General features: G+C 43.3%; 1 protein-coding gene across 1 annotated transcript in view; it reads left to right on the top strand.

Annotated features, from left to right (window-relative positions):
- The window catches only part of cfap299 (cilia and flagella associated protein 299), a 68,661-nt gene that overhangs the window by 44,162 nt on the left and 5,043 nt on the right, over positions 1–19,456 (top strand). Inside the window, exon 4 of the mRNA XM_076104352.1 lies at positions 9,273–9,415. Within this exon, the coding sequence (XP_075960467.1) occupies positions 9,273–9,415 (143 nt within the window). The remainder of the gene's footprint in view (positions 1–9,272; positions 9,416–19,456) is intronic.

The following is a 19,456-nucleotide window of genomic DNA, read 5'->3' as shown; positions in this document are numbered from 1 at the left end:
AAGTTAATGACACCGTAATCCAATTTTTTTTCTCCATTTTTTTTTTGTAGACAAGCTTTCGCAAACTCACCAGCGGACAAGCAACTCCGTTTTGCTGCTTTCACATGTATTTTTGGGCTATACTTGTAATCTTCTTTCCACTGGTAATTTAAAAGCCAGTGTAATGTGGAAAATGATTGTAGGAGTGAAGGGGAGGGAAAAGATATGCCTCGCTTGGTCACTTTGGTGTCTGAAATCCATAGCTGAGATGGCGTTTGACTGATTTGTGTTTTGACCACATGTGCCAGACCCGCCTGCTATTCTCAACCCGTAATTCCTCCTCCAATTCAGGCATGCGACTAATTTACTGTAGGGGCAAAAAAAAAAATGTTTTCTCTCTTCCAGGGAGCAGAAACTTTACCCCTTTTTCTGCTACAGGGCTCTGAACCAAGTGCTGTAAGTGATGCCACCTGTCAGGCTGACAGCTTATTCTCCGTATGGGGAAGGCCTTTATCAGCTGCAGTCATACGGAGCAGGGAAATGTTTGCCACCTGCCAAGGATTTCAAACCTTTAAACTAAGAGTAATCCCGTTAGTCTGCGGTTCACTTTGTCTTGTTTTTGCCCGGTTTTGAGCAATGACTTGTGGACAATTTAAGTTAGTTGTCGCAGGTGTGTCTAGAAAAAGTGCCTCTTTAAAGAAAAGGAACTCCTTTGCGTTGTTGTTAAACTGCACAGCAGATGGTCCACCGATGCACATCTCAAAGCACTGTGCCGGTTCTGTCGTCACAGCTCTGCATTCATTGCACAGACTCTCTCTTTTGCTTTTCAGTGTGTTAGGTTTGCATTCTGAGTAATACTTTACCATAGTTGACGTATTGCTAGAAGTACAAATTATACGAAGAACTGTTTGACTTTTGTTCAGACTCCTTGTGACAAAAATCAACATTAAAATTGTACAAAGATTGAGTTGCTGTTCAGCTGCTCCACGTGTTGATTTTAGGAAACCGGTCCAGGTCATGTTTTCATGTTCCCATCACTGCTTTATGCTGCAGCAGGAAGTTGCTTTGGCACCGCTGCAGTAAGAGCACGGTGTGAATATGTAACTCTTTCCCAGTGAGCTCTAGAGTTTAATGGGCACGTCCAACATGTCTTCCAAAGACAACCGTGACGCCCAGATCAGAAACCACGCTACTGCTTTTTTTTCTTCTGCAGCCATGTCTACCCGACAGCGTGTTGGCCGGCTGTCGCAATGCACCGTCTGCAAGGACAGTGAAACTCCTCCAAGCAAAGCACGATATGAAACCAATGCAGTCGGGAGAAAGACAACGAAGCTGCACCGTGGGCCCAACTAAAGGAGGTTTTAATAGAATTCCTAAAACACCAATTGCGAGAAGCAGGATAGCATTTTCTGATTCCCCTGCCCTGTAATTTGAAGTGTGCGGGTTCAAGCCACTTATTTTGTGGCGACGGCTTTACTGGCGAGTTCTCCAAAAAAGACGGAGGACAAACGCAGCCGAAGGGTTGAGCGAGCTGCCTTGCTTTCCCTGACGGATTGACCGAGCTGCTTCCCCTTTGGTATCTGGCCACAGTTGTTCTGCCCTCATGGCTAACCTCACTGGGCGTAGCTGTCCACCATTGGGTGTTTAGAAAGCCCAATGGGAGGACACCTGCTTCTGGATTTATATATTCCGTCTCTTGCACAAACACCCATGCAGTCTGTTTATGGATGCAGATGGAGAGCACTTGGGGTAAACAAATGCACAAATCTGCCTTTTTCCTAAACTGACGTCTAAACAACAACCAAACATCCAGCATCAGTATTGGCCGTGCATCACCCCAAATTTAGCAATTTAGTCAAACACACTGTACACTGTATGTTGCATTATTAGCTGATCTGGGATTTAAGTCACACGTCCTCCGAGCACAATCTGGCATTGTGTCCTTTGCATAGTTAAACTTCCCAGAATTTCACAAATTCTTGTGGTCTTCCAGGACATAAAAATGACAAACAAATGAGCTAAAAAAAAATGTGCAAAACCACACGCACTCCTACACACAGTTACAACCCAGTTCTCAAGGAAGAAAGGAAACAACATAAAGCTGCTGGACATTTGCTGTTGAACGTACTTATTGTAGTGAATGATTCTGAATCATTACAGAATAATGTCAAATATTTAATAAGGAACAATCAGAGGTGAGCTACAAAAGAAACATTTAACAAAAAGAGAAAGTCCTCTAATGCAATAATACATTGTGTAGAATAAGCAAATGTTTCTTTATACCGTTTTGTGTGGCCTGGCCGGCCTTTGTGCCGGGCTTTAAGAGGATACAGATATAACATTAAACCACCATGTAGGGCCAGAAGTCCTTTTGAACAGTTAACTTGTGCATTTTTTGTACCCGGTGCCAAGACATCTGTCTAGTGACACACCCTGTAATTATAAACGAAAGGAAAAGAAATGTCTTTTGATTATTTCCATCCTTATTGCGTGCACACACAATAAGGCCTGTTACAGCACGAAACAACCAAACGCTTTGGACATTGTCTTTCTTTTGACACGATGGTGAGGTATCTCAGTATCATGATGGGATCCCAGACGGTGACAGAAATGACAAGGTTTGCATTGTAAACACTCCAAATATTTGAAGTCCTAGTGACCACTGAATCTGTGGGGCAGAGCTGAAAGATGTTCATCTCTTTCCAGGATGGAAACAATCAGAACCCGAGTCTCTTATTTATTTTTATGGATATAGACGTGTTTTAAAACTCAAACTCGACTTTTTAGTGGATGGAAAAGCAGCAGCGCTTGCCAGGAGAGAGAGAGAGAGAGAGAGAGAGAGTGTAGGGAGGTCTGAGAAGGGTGGCGGCAGTCTATCAGCGGCCCATGTGGAGGGTTGTGATGAGAGGGTATATTAAAGGGTACTCTAACAGATGGTGACTCACAGCACTGTGCAAACAGCTCACAGCCCTGCACTTGTATATGAAAGGGCACTCTCCAACACATCTTACAGAGAGGGATTGCAAACATAGGTGTGTTTGTACCAGCTGTTCGTAGCTATACCTATGAAAAGTAATGCGCTATGATTTGTATATAATCCACAAAATCAATTTGTACGTAATCTACGCAATCGTTTGCCAGGACAGATGACGTATTATAAAGAGTGTCAAAGTGTGGATAGGGAGGAGGTGGAGGAACCTGCACCCAGGAGACCGCTGTTCGTGTCTTATGTGAAACCAGAAGTCAATGTTGACTTACGTCCTGAAGTAAAGTCACTTCTGTAGTTATTTTAATCCAAACGTTGACTTATTCGTCACGTAACTTCTGTACTTAAGTAACTCCACTCCTGTAGTTATTTTAAACCAAATGTTTTTTATGACGGCGATGACCTGGTCTGTTGCCTACAAAGTCTTCAGTGAGTAAGCTCTGGCTCTGGTTCACACTTCCTGCAGGATGTGTAATTCGGATAGATCCCCCACGGACGCATAAGCCCATCAACACATTTTCTAGCGTTGCATCTATTACACAAGCCGGGCTGTGTGAAGTCACTTCCAAGTCAAATACTCCTGAACCCTCAAACTCTCTGAAATACACACACACACACACACACACACACACACACACACACACACACACACACACTGAGCATGATTTAAAAACATGCAGAACACACTGTTTGAAATGTGACAAAAAAAATAATAATTAACTGAAGAAATTCAAGGAAAGTTGATGCTTTAATGATCAGGTCGCTGAGGATGATAAGAACAAGAGCTGAGCTGCCACAGACATGACATGAGGACATTCATCAAATATTGCCTCCTCTGAATCGCCCTGTGATGAGAGAGGAAACAAGCGTATTGGTCACTTCTGTTCATTGGTTGCTAAAAAAAAAAAAAAAACATGGCGAAGGACGTAATCCAAGATGGCGACGGTGAAATTGCCGAACTCGAGGCTTCAAAAACATCAGTCCACAAAATAATGGTAGACGTCACAATGACCACGTCCACTTCTTACAAACAGTCTGTGGTTTCACTGTGAAATACGTCGCAGTACAGAAGCTAAAGACGCTCTAACTTCCATTTCACTGGGACTTCAATAAAACAATAAAACGTTTTTTTTCCGTGGGAGTATTGTAAAAACATTATGTGGATCCCAGGAAGTGTAGCTGCTGATGTTTTTTCAGTAGCTAATGGGTCTCTGAGTAAACTAACAAACAGACACACTCCATGTCCAGAGAGGGGACTTGAGTAAAGCCTGCCAGAAAAGAGGGGCTCCCACCTAAAAACATTCCTGTAGTACAGGGCCGTGTTTTCCTTACCCCAACAAATTTACACAGTTGTTAGTGATGGCCCGGGATTCCTCCTAAAGCGCTGCCCACCAATAATAAACAGTATGGCAGCTGACACCGCAAGACACCTGCACAGCTCCCTGACTGCAGGATTGTTCCCAGGGACTGGGGGGGTGTAGGATGAAGGGAGGAGGGGGGACATGGGGGCCGGCGGACAGGTTGGTGGTGTGTGTGTGTGTGTGTGTGTGTGTGTAGGGGGGGTTCTACACACTTATTTGTAACGTAACTTCTGTACTTAAGTAAACCTGAACTAGAAGTTTTGTTGTCTGCTTGTGTTGCCGGAAAAAATAACAAATAACTTTTTATAAAATATCATATTAAACCATTACATGAGGAGACGTCGGTTCTTACGTGGTATTTGTCTGGTATTTGTCTCGCCCATTACTTCATTTCTCTCCAAAAAAGCTCTGGTATGAACTGAGTTCAGTTGCTGGACCATCACTGGCTTTTAAAACTTTGACATTTCACTTCAGCCCTTGTTGGAAGTTAGCTCCAGTTAGCTCTCTTTAGTCATTTCACACTCTTTCTGTGTCACAAATAAACACCTACAGTCACACACACACACACACACACACACACACACGTATTCAGACATCCCCTCCTCATGCCACAGGATGTCAGGTGGTCCAGCCATTGTGTCCCCACCTGTAGGACATTGTCAAAGCACAAAGGAGGGGCACAGTACGTGTCGGCCTGCTGTCAGCTTCTGTTTGACTTGAATTTGTAAATCCCTCTCTTTCAGCCGCGGGGGCTTTGAAAGATTAACCAAAGGTTTGTGGAGTAATTCACATCTGTGTGGCTTTTACTTATTGTCAAGAGGCAGGGGATACCATCGCAGCTTTCACAGGCCACAATAATTACGATTGTCAACACTGTTCCAGTTTCACCGTTTGTTTTCTGAGCACACAAACATGTTCATAGTTTGTCCCCCCGCGGGGATTTGAAATGCTTTGTTGTGTTTATTAACTGGACGGATCGTGGATTTATCTTCTGCTTCTAAACCGGTTTGTGTGGCCTTCATCTTAAGGTCACTGGTGTTTTCCTTCCAGCCAGCTGAAATTTCTAGAGTTTCAAAGAGGAGCAAAGTGAATATTGAGCCAGAAACAAAGAGCCAGAATCTCTACCTGCTCAGCTTCTCAGGAACCAACCAGACTGATGTTTGCCATAAAGCGGGGGGCCCCTCGCTCGCTGCCCTGTGAGGTCACAGCACCTGTTCTTGGTAATTGCTGGCAGGTGACGTAAGGCCTCCACTTGTTTTCCATGGTGCAAGGTGGAGGCCCCCCCCCCCCCCCCCCGATCCAACACAGAGGCTGGAAAGTCATGCTGGTTGTTTGCGGGTGTGACTCCCTCCCCCCCTCCAGTTCCCTGAGAGAGAAATGAACTTTGGCTTACCTGTCAGAGACCATTTAGTCAAACTAAAAAGTCATCTTGTATTTTTAAGGTATAAGGTTTTTTACCCTGTTTTTTCTTTCCTTGCTAACGCAGCTCCGAGAATTCTTCCAGAGACTGAAAAGAAAATGAAGCAAACAATTGTTAACAGCTTTGTTCACCCTTCATTTTTTGTTTAATGCACCTTGGTTGTGTTATCATTTTAGACTGCTTTATGGAAACATTAGATTATTTTCAGTAAACGAGACCATCAGAGAGAAGATGCTCTGTTTCTATAGAGTTATTCTTAATGCTCGTCATCGGAGCCACCGGGTCGGATTCTGGTGAAACCAGATGAACTCATGCAGGTTCACCAGAACCTCCTTCAGCTCAGACTCCAGCAGAGACCGGTCCACCGTGGACAGACCCAGATCCTCCAGCAGAGACCGCTCCACCATGGAGAGACCCAGATCCTCCAGCAGAGACCAGTCCACCGTGGACAGACCCAGATACGGCTTCACCTGCAACCTTGGACCTGCAGTCTGGAGCTCCGGAGGGAGGAGGAGAGCTCAGCTCCCGGCATCAGCAGCAGCGTCTCCTCCTCCTCCTCCTCCTCCTCCTCCTCCTCCAGGAGCAGAGCTTCTCCTCTCTGGGAGCCAACACCGACACCACGCGGCTGGAGACCCAGGAGGTATTGCTGGACCCGCTGGAGGGAAGGGAGGCACGGGAGAACCAGGACTAGGACTGAGAGGAGCAGACTGTCAGACCCTGCTGCAGTAAATTGAGAGGTTTTCTCAAGGGACTCTGGTGATCTGAAATACTACCACTTTAGTCCACAGGGAGCGCCACTATCAACACAAAATGAAAGTTCCTCGTAGTAGCTTCAATCTTTATATAATTGGCCCACATTTGGGAAAGTATTGAAGTAAGATGTTGCTGTTTGTACTCGCTCATTTTGCAAACAGACCTTTAGGATTTAAATATCCTCCATGGATGATTTTAACTGATATTTTTTATCGCCACTACCCAAATGTTACTCGCCTCCTTAACTCTGCCAGGTTCACCTGAAGATGTCTTTTCAAGGCTGGCTGCAGGAGGACAGAAGCCAGTAGATAGGGTATCTGGCCCAGGCCTGCAGCCAGCTGTGAACCTGATAGCATCTGTTTTAAACGTTTGAGAGATGGAGAGAAAGGAGCCCTCTTTTCTTCTGAGCTCTGGAGCGCTAGTTATCTCACGCCTTTTTAGTAAAGGGATCCACAGATGGCCCCGCGTCCTGACAGTTATACAAATGTGATGCCGCCAGCCGAGGTATTCCTCTTGGCTCCTCTTACTGTGTTACTGTAGGCCCACAAGTGGGACTCGTTCACGCTCAGAGTAAACAAGACAAGTCGGAGACAAAAAGAGTCCTGCTTTTCTCAAGGCGAGGCAGAAAGGCTTCTTTTTTATCTTTGTGAAGGCAGACAAAACAACCTCTTCACACCTGAGTGTGTCCTCTGTTTGGGAGTTCTTCCCATCCATTGTCATCACGTGTTATCTGAACCATCAGAATCAACATGAAAAGATCATTTCATGTTCTGCTGTCACCCGAGGGGATTTGGACAACTTGCCTTTCATTTGCTTTGTCTGAATCCGGTGACAAAACCATTTGTCATCCTTTTCTTGTTGGTTTTTTTCCAGGTTATGTCTGGTTTGGCCTGACTTCAAAGACCCGACGAGCAGACGGGAACAAGTCTTTAGATTGATGTGGTTGGAGTATCCAAGGACTATTTTCTTCTTACTCATAGAGTTCTAATCAGAAATCAGTGTTTGGATGATAGAGAGCCAACCTGTCGCCCTCACATCCAGAAGTTTCCTTTTCTCGGCTGTTGTGTTCATACTCTGTGCCTTTTTGTCGATAAAATTGAAAAGAATTTGGCATTCAACCAGGTGGCAACCTCCGGTTCTGCCGAGTGAAGACCTCAGTAAACATTGTAAACATGAGTTTATGGTCTCAATCTCTAGTTTCAAGTCTTCTTCAATACAGCATGATGTTCATTTAGTAAATTATGGTCCATTTAGAGTCAAACAGACCATAAAGCAGGGGATGCTTTATGGCGGGGCTACAGTGATTGACAGGTCTCTATTAGAGACGTATACGGCGTCTCTACGGCACTCCTCCTCATTCCAAATATGGTCACTTCTGTTCATTGGTTGCAAAAAAAACATGGCGACGGACGTAATCCAAGATGGCGACGGCAAAATCGCTGAACTCGAGGCTTCAAAACATCAGTCCACAAAATAATGGGTGACGTCACGATGACTACTTCTTATAATACAGTCTGTGCATTCAACAAGATCTTGGGTCTTGGGTCTGAGTGTCAGTAGGCTAATACCCAACCAGACTTGCTCTCAAGTCTGATCATGTAGTACATCAAAGTCATTGCAACATAAAAAAGTGTGAATTTCAGGTGTTATTGGTGAACATAATGCTGCTGGTGTTTTATCTCTGTGAGGGTCGGTTCAGGTTGGCCGCATTTTGGATCGGGTCCTATTGTCCTCGGGTCTACTTTAGACCAGATTTTCTTTAAAAAGAAAGATTCCTCTATTAATGTTGGGTTTTGGATATATGGGTCAGTTTCAGATCTGGTTCGAAGACCTCAACATCAAGGCACTGGTTTTCGGGTGGTTTTACTGTTGAAAGGGAGAATTAGTAATGTTGGCCTTGTACGTTTCTGCAAACCACAGATGAGGCAACAAAAGTACTGTTTTGGATTAGAATAAGTATGTTACTTTTAGTTTTACATGGGACACGAACACCGGCCTCCTTTTGATCAAATGTGTTTGTGATTCGTCACATATAAACGTAATCCAGGAGAAAAAAACACTCACAATGCAGTTTCGTCTAATGCTAACGTAATCTTTAGCATTAGCATTTAGCTTACAGCCAGTGGGATTGATTGGTCCATCAAACTGGCGATAATTAAATAGGTAGCAGGATTGTGGGAAATGATGTTCTTTAAAACAAACTAAAAACATCAAACTTTTTAAACAAAGAAAAATTGAAAATTAAATAAACATTGAATTTGTCTTTTTTCCGACTCTAATCAAGTTAACTTTATTTACATCCTCTTGGGGCCCTCTTTTTGTCTTTACTTGAGTTTCCCCCCTTATTTGTTTTAACCCCATAAAGGTTCTTAACTATTCACACAACTTATAGCGTTTTAACTCCACATTTCATGTCATTCCAAGCTACATTCTTGGCCGGACTGTAGGTGTGCTGGAACGGAACTGAGACTAAGTCGAAGGATTCAGCTCCGAGTCCCACGCACTGATCTGAGCAGGATATTCTGTAGACGGCCCACCTCGGCGAGCACCGGGCCCGTCGCAGGACGACATTAGTGGGATTCGTTTCTGATTTGAAGCGTATAACACGAGCTTTTGTATTTCAAAGTGGGATGATTTGTAACCGATCCCCTCTATCTGTCCACTTTTAACAAGTGACATTGGCCCTCCTGGCTTTTACTCAGGAGGAGCTTGATGGCCATGATTATTTACACAGAGGGTTTCCTTCTTTTTCTCTCTCTTCTTTCTTTTACAGTCGGTCATTTTCATAAGGGATCATAATCCTCTTGGACAGGAAGTATCTGGCTATATAGACTACGCCCACAGACTCAAGACCCAAGATTTTGAACCATACTTCAGCGGAAAGAAGAAGCTCATGCCAGGACGCTCGGATTTATGGTAAGTCTCCTTCCATTGTAACATGTCCACGTCGATTGGGGAGGCCGTGACTTGAGTGGGTTTTGACAAGATTTGAAGGGTAAGGAAATGTTATTATGCAGGATTAAAGCCTCAGGTTGACGTGAGAGACCGATGTAGGCTTGGAAGGAGCTGAGCAAAGGGCCGGTGTAGTTAAATGTACAGCACCAGCCCTCCGTGGCCTCAGCATAGATGTGGAGTAAATGTACACTTCTGAAGTAAAGCCGAGCAGAGCTGCCAAAGTGCTGAACCTGTCTGACAGACATGAATCAGAGTCAGGACCCAGGCGGGCTTCAACCGTGAGATTGTCCTCGCCTTTCAATGTGCAGTAAGTTTGTCATCACAGATAAATGTAATATATCGTATGGCCATGAGGATTAGACGCATCGATAGATAAATAGATTCAATAATTGACCCATTTACTTTTAGAGGCTCTCAATACGTATTTACTTCATTGACTTGTGATGTGGCATTCCTATACGAACACACTGTCACACTGGTGATTTGTTGTTGTCCATCTTCTCACTGACTGTGTGTAATGTTTTACATCATTTTTCAATTTAACAGCTTTGGGATTGTTGGACAAACAATAACAAGCACTTTTAAAATGTCACCTGGGACTCAGGGCAATGTTCCACTATTCTCTGACACTTTGCAGGCCGAAGGGTCGATCGAGAAAGATTAATCCATAATGAAAATGATTATTAGTTGCAGCACTTGACGGGTGTTTCCATGTTTCCATGCAGAGTTAGAATGACAGTTGGTTTGCCAGAAGACGCCAGTGTGAAATCCACTGATACTTTAAAACATGTCCCAAATGAATGCGACACAAGTGAGCGTCAGCGACCAAATCCGTTTGTTTGCTTGTTTTGAGCGGCGTCGCGATTTGACGGGAACTTTCGTCAGACGCCATATTTTTACTTTTTCCTGTCGCTCACTTTGAAAGCACCTCTGTGGACAGGAAATGGCTGATTCTTAAAGTTACATTATAAGAGTTATATTTACCATATCTCCTCATTTCATTAGAAAAACCTAATTAAGGTGGCAGCTGACTGGACGGAGATGGCCATCGAGCTGAAAGCTTCCTACTCGCATTAGCCTAAATATCACAAAATATAAAATGTGTTTTCTGTTAAAAAGTATAAACTCACTTGCTGTTAGGACTCGGTGGAGAAGGCCACTAGAATTTGAATATTCTTGAAAGTCGCAGTGTCTAAAAAGACACTTATACTAGTGGAATAAATGCTATAATCCCATAAATAAATCTACACATGGCTGCTGTTAAAAAAAGAAAGTTTTCAGGCGCTTTAAACCAGCACATTTAGCCAAGATACATCCCGTACTGTATGTTGAACAACTACACGCATCGGTGCCAGTCGCACAACTCCAGGCCAAGCCACAAGTGAACTGCTGAACTTACAGGTGTAAGCTAAAACTCTAGTCCCTCTTTCTAATTCATTGTCTATCCGGAGAGCTCCGCCTGTACATAGAGAGCTGTCAGCAAATTACCGGAGCCAAAACCATTCCCACATTCCACATGCTCGTGCATAGTAACATATTATCAACATTTCAGATACGTGCGAAAAATCCCATGAAGACCAACACGACTAGACGAGGGGAGTAATGAGAGTGAGTAATACATGGTTGTTTTCAGGGTTCAGCCAAATGACACGCACCCTGTGTAACCTCGCTGACACTGGGCAGAACATGCTCTCTCATGTCCTTCTCAAGTAAATTAGGTCTTTTGTCTTTCATCCACCATCATTCCTGTTTGGTAGGACTTCAGCTTTTACTCTCCAGCGTAAATCACGGCCGAGTCACGCTTTACAACAGAGGCCATTAGGGCGAACATTACAATAGGTTGTACACAAATCCACAGCTAGACCATAATATCTCATTTATACAGAGCATACCTGCAACTACTGCAACGTATCCTCATACAACAGTTCGTATGATATCCTATGAAAAGTTACACCTCAGAAACGCGTGTCAGTTTCTGCTCTTTCCATGCATGCAGTCTTTTCAAAATACATTTTCCGTCTTCACAGAAAACCGCTCAGTTAGGTTTAGGCAACTAAACTACTTAGTTATGTTTTGGAAAACACACGGCACGTTATTATTCGTAGGTATAGCTCCGAATGCTGGATGAGACCAGCTTGTTTTACTTCAGCATTAGCAGGACAACAGTTTTTATTTGTGGAAGTGGTTTTCCCTTTCTTTGCAACCAAAGTGTCAGACATGCAAAGCTTTGTTGTTTTATTTATCCATTTCTCAACCATGTGTCCTGACACACAAACCCCGCTCGTGGCCTTGAACTCGGCCTCCTCTCCGCCAAGTGGAAGCCCTAACCGGCCGTCGGTGTGAGTCATTGGGCGAGCATGCCTGGAGGTACAGCCGACTAACTAATGATGCTTTTATGAGGCTCCCCCCCACACGGGTCTCCCTCCATCTGACTTCACACTCCCTCTGTCTGTCTCTTTATTCACACACTAAACTCTGCCGGGATTTGCGCATCTCTCTGTCTTCATTTTCAACTTTTCTAACCTTCCATGCTTTGCTACCTCTCCCCTTCTCAACCCCCCCACACACACACCCTCTCTCTCTTTTTTCATCTCTGTCGGGAACAATAACACCCAGTGTGGTTGCCGCTAAGAGGGAGCAGATGCTGGAGCTGCTGCCCACTCAGTGCACTAAACCTCCCACCGCAGGACTCTGAATCCTGTCCCTCCTCCTCCTCCACGGCCACAAAGAACACAGAGCAGCGACACCAGCGCCAGCTCCGGCCTCCACCTCCAGCGAGGAAGGGTGGATAGGTTCACGTCCACAGTCTGCAATGTCTCAAGGGGGGTAGGAGAAAAAAAAGAGCAGGAGAGCAAAGTATCCCCCCGGAGCAAATTATGTAAATGGAAAAGACAAGAGGTAGAACTTAGTTCGGAGGGAAATGTTGATAATGTAAAATGTAAAACATGCCTCTGCTCCAGCGTTATGGTGAGGAAAACCAATCTTTACTTTCCAACTTTCTGTAATTGACTTGAAAGTCTTTTGCAAAATGAGAAAAGCACAAACTGGATGCTGAAGACTAAACACATCAAGCTTTCTTCCTTTGACTGATTAACGTTTTAATTCATTCCCTTTTTAAGTTCAGGACAGGATAACGTGCAGAAGATTTTTTTGATCATTTTCCCTCCATTATTTTCTACCTTAATCTGACTCCAACTTAAAAATACATGTGTACTTTTTGACCATATCAAAATTCAGTTTGTTGCGATTTTACGTCGGTTGCAAAAATAGGAACTACAGCTTCCTTCAGACTTTTGTCCTTAATGGACTTCTGTGTTTGTGTCGTTTAACCAGGTTGAGTCTGAGACAGTTTCACTCACTTCTATATTTAGATTTTTACATATTTCAGTTTTTACATCACGTTCTCAGTCACCTCCAGGATCTTTGCATTGACTCTATGGGAGCAAAAGTCAGTAGAACGCTGGGCTTGATTTATTCTAGCAGGCCCACCGGGTGGGTGGGACATATCAACATCATTTGTAAAAGCATATGTTTTAATCCTCTGACCTCCTGGGAAACCTGGTTTAAGTAAAGCGTTTTCTTTGTTGCATCTGTAGCAAGTTTACATCGAAGAAGCCGCTAATAACACAAAACCACACCACAAAAGAAGCAATAATTGGTAATAATAGGACTAGAACTTAGCTTTTCATGACAATATTTTGTAAATACTGATACGTGGAGATAATTGATATAATAAATATATTTCAAAGATATGAATGACTGTAGCTTCATAAGACTTTATGTGACTGCCTCTAAAAGACAATAACTTGCAGATGCACATGTGAATCTGGTCTGGACTGAGTGAAAGTTTTAGTTGGGTATAATTTAAACAACTGTGGTGCCAGTACCAATACCAGTACCTTAGTGCAACTGATCCCAATATAGTACAATTACAAATAGTCACTTTTTTTCTAGATCTGGGCACAAAAAGGGTTGATTGCTGCTGGTTTGACTGGAGAAGTTTCGATAATACGCGGTCCTGATTGATTTCGGTTGATACCTTTAAGGTATTGAGAACAGATACCCAGCCATATTTAAAGGTGCTGAATTCTAAATTCAGAGCGTAGCTTTGATTGAGAGATTGTCCTCCCACGCGGCGGAGCAGGCAGTGTGTACCTCAGGGGGAACCGGAGGGTGGTGGCGCTACACTTCTGCAACGAAGCTGTAGATCGGGGCGCCTTTATCAGCTGTAACCGCCGTATGAGAACAGTACTGAGCAGCGACCGTGAGCTAGCCAGTCGGGCACGCCGACTCACATGCACTACTAACATGCATGTGCCGCCCGGCTATGTAAACAAAGCACAGAGAAGCTCGGATTACAACACACACAGAGGTAGAGTGTCTTCATTCTCTGCTCAGGTACGAAATACTCCACGATATCTTACATAGACAATAGTTGTTTGCTGCTTTGTTAATGTTATGAATATTGAATTTAGCAACTTCACCTTCAGGGCAAACTGAGTGAAGCCTTTAATTAAACTTTAACCAATATCACATTTAGGGTAAATAAACTGCTTAAATTATAACATATCAAGTGTTTAAAGGTTAAATCTTTATTACGTTTTTGTCTCCAATACTTTTTACTGAGCTTCCAACATGCACACACACACACACACACTCACATATGCGCACACTAAAGTCCTAACCCTCATCTAATTATCCCACAGATCTGCAGCTCCGTTCACCAGCTTCCTGCCACTCCAGATGTGCCTACAGCATCTCTGATGTCTATTTAATGTTCCCCCAGCAAAGTGACCATCTGTTTATGCACTCTGGCTGTTCCCCTCCTTCCTCTCTCTATCTCTCTCCCTCTGCAGTCTCTCTGTTTAGTAGACTTATTTTTTAAGAGGCTGGGCAACATCTGACATATATGGAAGTCCTAATTGATTATGTTCCTCTTTAAATTGTTTAGTCTCATTGAGTTTTCTGTATCCTCTTAACTACGTTATACAAATACATAGGTCCTCTGAGCAATCAAAAACATTTATTATTCAAGGAAGTGTTCTAATTTAAACAACTTTTTGACACGCTGATCATATGAAGCTTTCCTGCACACTCCCTCTGCCCTGCGTGCATTTGGCGACGGACTGAAAGCTTGAACTTGAAGGATCCGCTCGCTTGCAACACAGCGCATGCCTCCTCCGAAGCCAAAGCCATATTGCCTCCACGCTCGGCCTCTGCAATGCACCTGTGTGTCTGGCTTCATTTTCCGCTGCGAAAATATTTGCACTGCTGTCCTATTTTATTAACTTTTAATACAAAAGAGAAGCTGTTCCAGATCCGAAAAAGGTGATTCGGCGGCTCGGCCTGAGGCATTGTGTCCGGGCTGTAATGGTGATATTCCATCGTAGTGGAGTTTGCCAGCTCGGTAAATATTTGCTGGTAGGCCGGAACATTCCGTGTCGCGTGCGTTGATCTTCGCACATGGCGCACACATACTTGGTTGGCTGGAAATCTCGGGGTTGAATCCAGTCAGGCTGTTTGTTCTCAGTGCTGATGCTGTTTGGACTGTGCTTGATGGATTAACTCGGTGTTCCACCAGCAGTATCTGATCATCACAGACCTCCTGCCAAGTGTGACGGGCTTCTCTGTCCACGTTGGCTGAGCAATTTATCAATTTATCTTGTGAAATAAAGTCTGTATGTCACCTATTTAAAGAAGAACGGTAAAATGAATAAATATGAGTGAAGGTATTGGACCATTTTATTTTTATTTTACAAATAGAGGTTGACCCCTCACCTCCCTATTAGCCTCTTGAGCTCCAGCCAAATGGAATATGGGATTATATATATTATGTAATGGCTCTGGCCCGTGTGTGTGTGTGTGTGTGTGTGTGTGTGTGTGTGTGTGTTTGGATCTGATGGAAGACCCGATGGCCAACTGAAACATCTTAAAATGTGATATGAGCGTACGGTCTACTTCACTCAAAATAAGCAGCTTGTGTGTATTTTAGGATCGTTAACGTAGAAATGAAACCCTAACCTGCATTGGCCTAAATGTATAATTATACACAATATGCAGCATGGTAATAGGGTGAAGGTCTATATTGTGCATTTTTGGTTTGTACCCAATTTCTCTCCCAAAAATACCCAGTTTATGATGTGGAAAATCTTTTTGTTATTCTTTTGATTGCTCGATTAATCTATGAGAAATCTAAACGACAGTGAAGAACGTTCATAACGAGTTCCTGGAGGCCAAGGTGACAACTTCAAATGTTCTTTTGTCCGACCACCAGTCTACAATCCAAAGGTATTCACTTTACAAGGATTTGAATTAAAAAGAAGCAGCAAATCCTCACATTAAAGAACTGGAACCACAGACTCTTTGGTATTTTGTGTGATTAAACCAGTTAAACGATTAATTGATTGTAAAATATTGTAAGTAAAAGTAAATACGCAAGTGTTTGCACTGCAAATGTTATTTTTCCAGTCTGATTTTTGCATTATTTATTCATTTATATTTGATATTCAGTAAAACATTTCTATCATTTCCTACCTGAATCTGATTTCCTCTGATCGTTTAATCTTTTCAACAACGAAGGGGACGACAACATAAGAACACAAGCTCATAAGCACCAAATCTCACCATTTTCATAACCATACAGACGGACGCACTTCACTTGTATTTGAATGTTTAAAATAAAATGTAACAAATTCCTAGAAACCATGAAACCAAAAATAATGAGAGAACAAAGGTGTGTTGGTCGGTGGTTGGATATAAATTAGTTGATGGTGTTGCCAACTGGACAAGGGCCATCCGTGATTTGTCGTTGGATCAGACCCATGACTCTGAGGTGTAATAGTAAATTCAACTTGTTTCACTCCTGCCTCTCAACACTGCAGAGGCCTTTTTTGTGATTTACATTGGAAACATTAAGTTCAGAAACAGTTACTGGACGTGTGTTCTTCAGCCACTTCAGCTGAACGAATGCACATGCAAGGTATTTGCTCTTTTATGATATATATCATCCAGCGCGGAGAGTCCAGCTCCTCTGAGCCCTATAATGAGACTGTTGACATTACCCTGGAAAATGACTGCCTGGAGATAACAATAGAGCTAAGCACGGTAACTATGGAAAGTGAAAGGACACGGTGCACGTGTCAAACAGCCGTGGTGAATGCATAGGGAACCAGGAACCGGTGCGGAGAGCACCGTCATTGTTTCCACCAAATCCAGGTTCTCACACTTTTACTGGTCCATGTGTCTGGGTGTGGTGCCATCCAGCTGCTGGAGCGCTCTTTGTGACCAAGTGTGCAACGACCGTGCAGTTAGTTGCCCCGGTGACAGTTCATATGGGACAGCGAGGGAGGTGGGTCCAATAAACACATCCAAGTAACGTATGAACGAAATTCTCGGCATTGCTTCAAAACCTTCTTTTTTTTTCTTACGCTTTCGTCAGTCTTTTTCATGTTCAGTGTTAAAATATCTCACATCTGTCCCATTTCTCTTGCAAAAGTAAGCGGTTCACCATGGAGTAAAAGTGGTCGACCAAAGAAATGTTAATTGTTGTATGGCGATTCGGTATAAATAGGCACTGAAACGCTGTCCGGTCTAATTTACAAAGAGAAGAAGTCTGCATGTGTCTGAAAGGAAGTCTCAGACAATCTAATTTTCCTCCGAGCTTTAAGGGAAAAACCTCAATTTGTATTTCATGATTGGGGCATTGCAGCAGTCTATTCTGAACCTGCTTTACGCAGCTCTGTTGGCATCTTGAAAACAAATGCCAGACCTCTCGTCCGATCATACCTTATAATTTTATGCATCAGTGTATTTCCCACACAGTTTGGAATGTTCAGGGGCTCCAGTGTTCCAGTGCTTTACTGGAGGGGCAGATAACTTCCAAAGCTGGCAGGAGATGGTTGACGTCTGAGACATCAGATGGTATCGGGCGTCTCGTTTGAGTCTACTAGAAGTGGACAATATTGATAAGATCTACTAACACAGTCAATGTTTGTCTCTACCACACTGTCGTTAGATATTGTGATGTCGGCCAAGTTCAAGTCATTTGAGCCAAGTCCAAATCAAGTCTCAAGTCCAAGAGAAGTCAAAGTCGATCAAGACAATTCTAAGTCAAGTCTCAAGTCGAGTCAATTGAGCCAAGTCCAAGACAAGTCCTACGTTAAAGTCCATCAAGACAAGTGTCCAAGTGAAGTCTTGAGTCATTTGAAACATTTCTAAGTCGAGTCCTACGTTAAAGTCCATCAAGACCAAACCAAGTCTTAAGTCACGCCAGTCGACACAAGTTCAAGTCAAGTCTCAAGTCATTTGAGACAACTCCTAATTTAGTGTCACGTTAAAGTCAATTCTCAAGTTTTTCGGAGAAGGTGTCAAGTATTTCAAGGCTGACTCGAGCCTTAAAGCTGGAGTGCGTAACTTTTGCATATAAATGAACGTGCGTTACATTTTAAGCTCTTTCCAAACAAGCTCACACAATGCTGATTGAGCCTATCGCCGCCAGGGAAAACTCTCTGTATTTTGCAGTATACCAGAGTGACTCTCCCGCACTGGCAGTGTGGCAGGTGATGTGCTTTATGTCAACCAGCTGGAGCTAAAAGTGGCAAGAAGGGGGGGGCGAGACCTTAGTGGCCAATGGCGATGGTGAGGACAAACCTGCCTTGGGCAGGGGGCGATGTGGATAACATAACTGTCTTAGGGAGTATGAAAAGTGACCAATCCAGAAAAACTATATTACAATACCAGCAGTGAAGTCAGTGGCTCTTGCTATTGGCTGGAATAGCTGGCCGTATTCATAGCTATTCAAAAAAAGCTGAAATATATGTATTTACATTTCCCAAAATTGCATCGGGGGTTTGTGGGTTTTGGGAAGGCCACATGGGTAAGGTTTTATATTGCTCGTACTATATGTTTGCTCATAATTTGTAGCGAGAATGCTTGATATGTTGCAGTCCGAACATATTTGTATGGCTCAAATGCAAATGGATGTTTGCAAACCTGGATTTTATGTGCCACCAGAGATCACCTCTGAAACAGATCCTGCAGAAAACATCTCGACACCGGCCAAACAACCAAAATATTTCAAAGATCGCACAGGTCCCTCGTTGTAAATGAAAACATTTTGAGTTGTATTTTACATCGAGTGGGTCATTAATACTTTATACCTGCTGTTCATCATGTATTGGCTCCAGTAAAGCATCACAGCAAGGGAAATATAACCTGCAGCATGCTGGCACCTCTCCATTATGTTATGGTCCCATATTTACAACTTGCTGTTGCAGCTTTGGCCCTCTCAGCTCCCCAACATAGCGTTCCTCTTACCAGATTTACACTGAGCTTCCTCCCTGAGGTCCAACTTTGTTCTTGGACCACAAACTGCTACTGGGGAACAGCCGAGGCCCGCTTGAGCAACCTTCAGCACCTCAGAGTGTGACATGTGGAGTTGTGTTACTACTATCGTAGTGATTCACCAAAAAAAAAAACATTCCAGAACAATAGCAGAACAATAACAATTTGGACAATACAAAGAAAAAGTGGTTTGACACATGCAGAATGAATCTGATGAATTAAAAACAGATGGGGCACTAAAGCTCAATCTGGCCCATTGCCGTCTTATTGTTTTCACCTTGTGAGTCTTGGTGTGTGTCATCATAGCAAAATGTGGTCCTGCAGACACTTACTGTAGCAGGAACTACCACAGAGGCGGTTTTGAGTACTTAGCCAGATGGTTATAATTATGTTTCTCTCCGTTTGTCTGGGGACAGATTTTGTCGCCGCGACAGTGTCACAAAATGCAGTCACGAGACTTTACAGGTGTGTTGTTGAGATCAAAATGCAGGCCCAGTTCCAATATGCTTGTGGTCTGAACAAGGGCGTAAGAAGACAATAAGAACCCATTGACCACCCTACTTTACGTCTATAGCCTGATTTGGTGGTGCGGCTGATTTGACCCCATCGCAAGATGGTCTCTAGTTTAAAATTGTTTGCATTTTTCAACAAAGTTTAACC

This window comes from Anarhichas minor, unplaced genomic scaffold, assembly GCF_050575085.1.
Source record: "Anarhichas minor isolate MPS153535 unplaced genomic scaffold, ASM5057508v1 ptg000030l, whole genome shotgun sequence".
In the NCBI taxonomy this organism is placed as follows: Eukaryota; Metazoa; Chordata; class Actinopteri; order Perciformes; family Anarhichadidae; genus Anarhichas; species Anarhichas minor.
The sequence above is the reverse complement of the archived record's forward strand: the minus strand, read 5'-3'. Positions and strand labels throughout refer to the sequence as shown.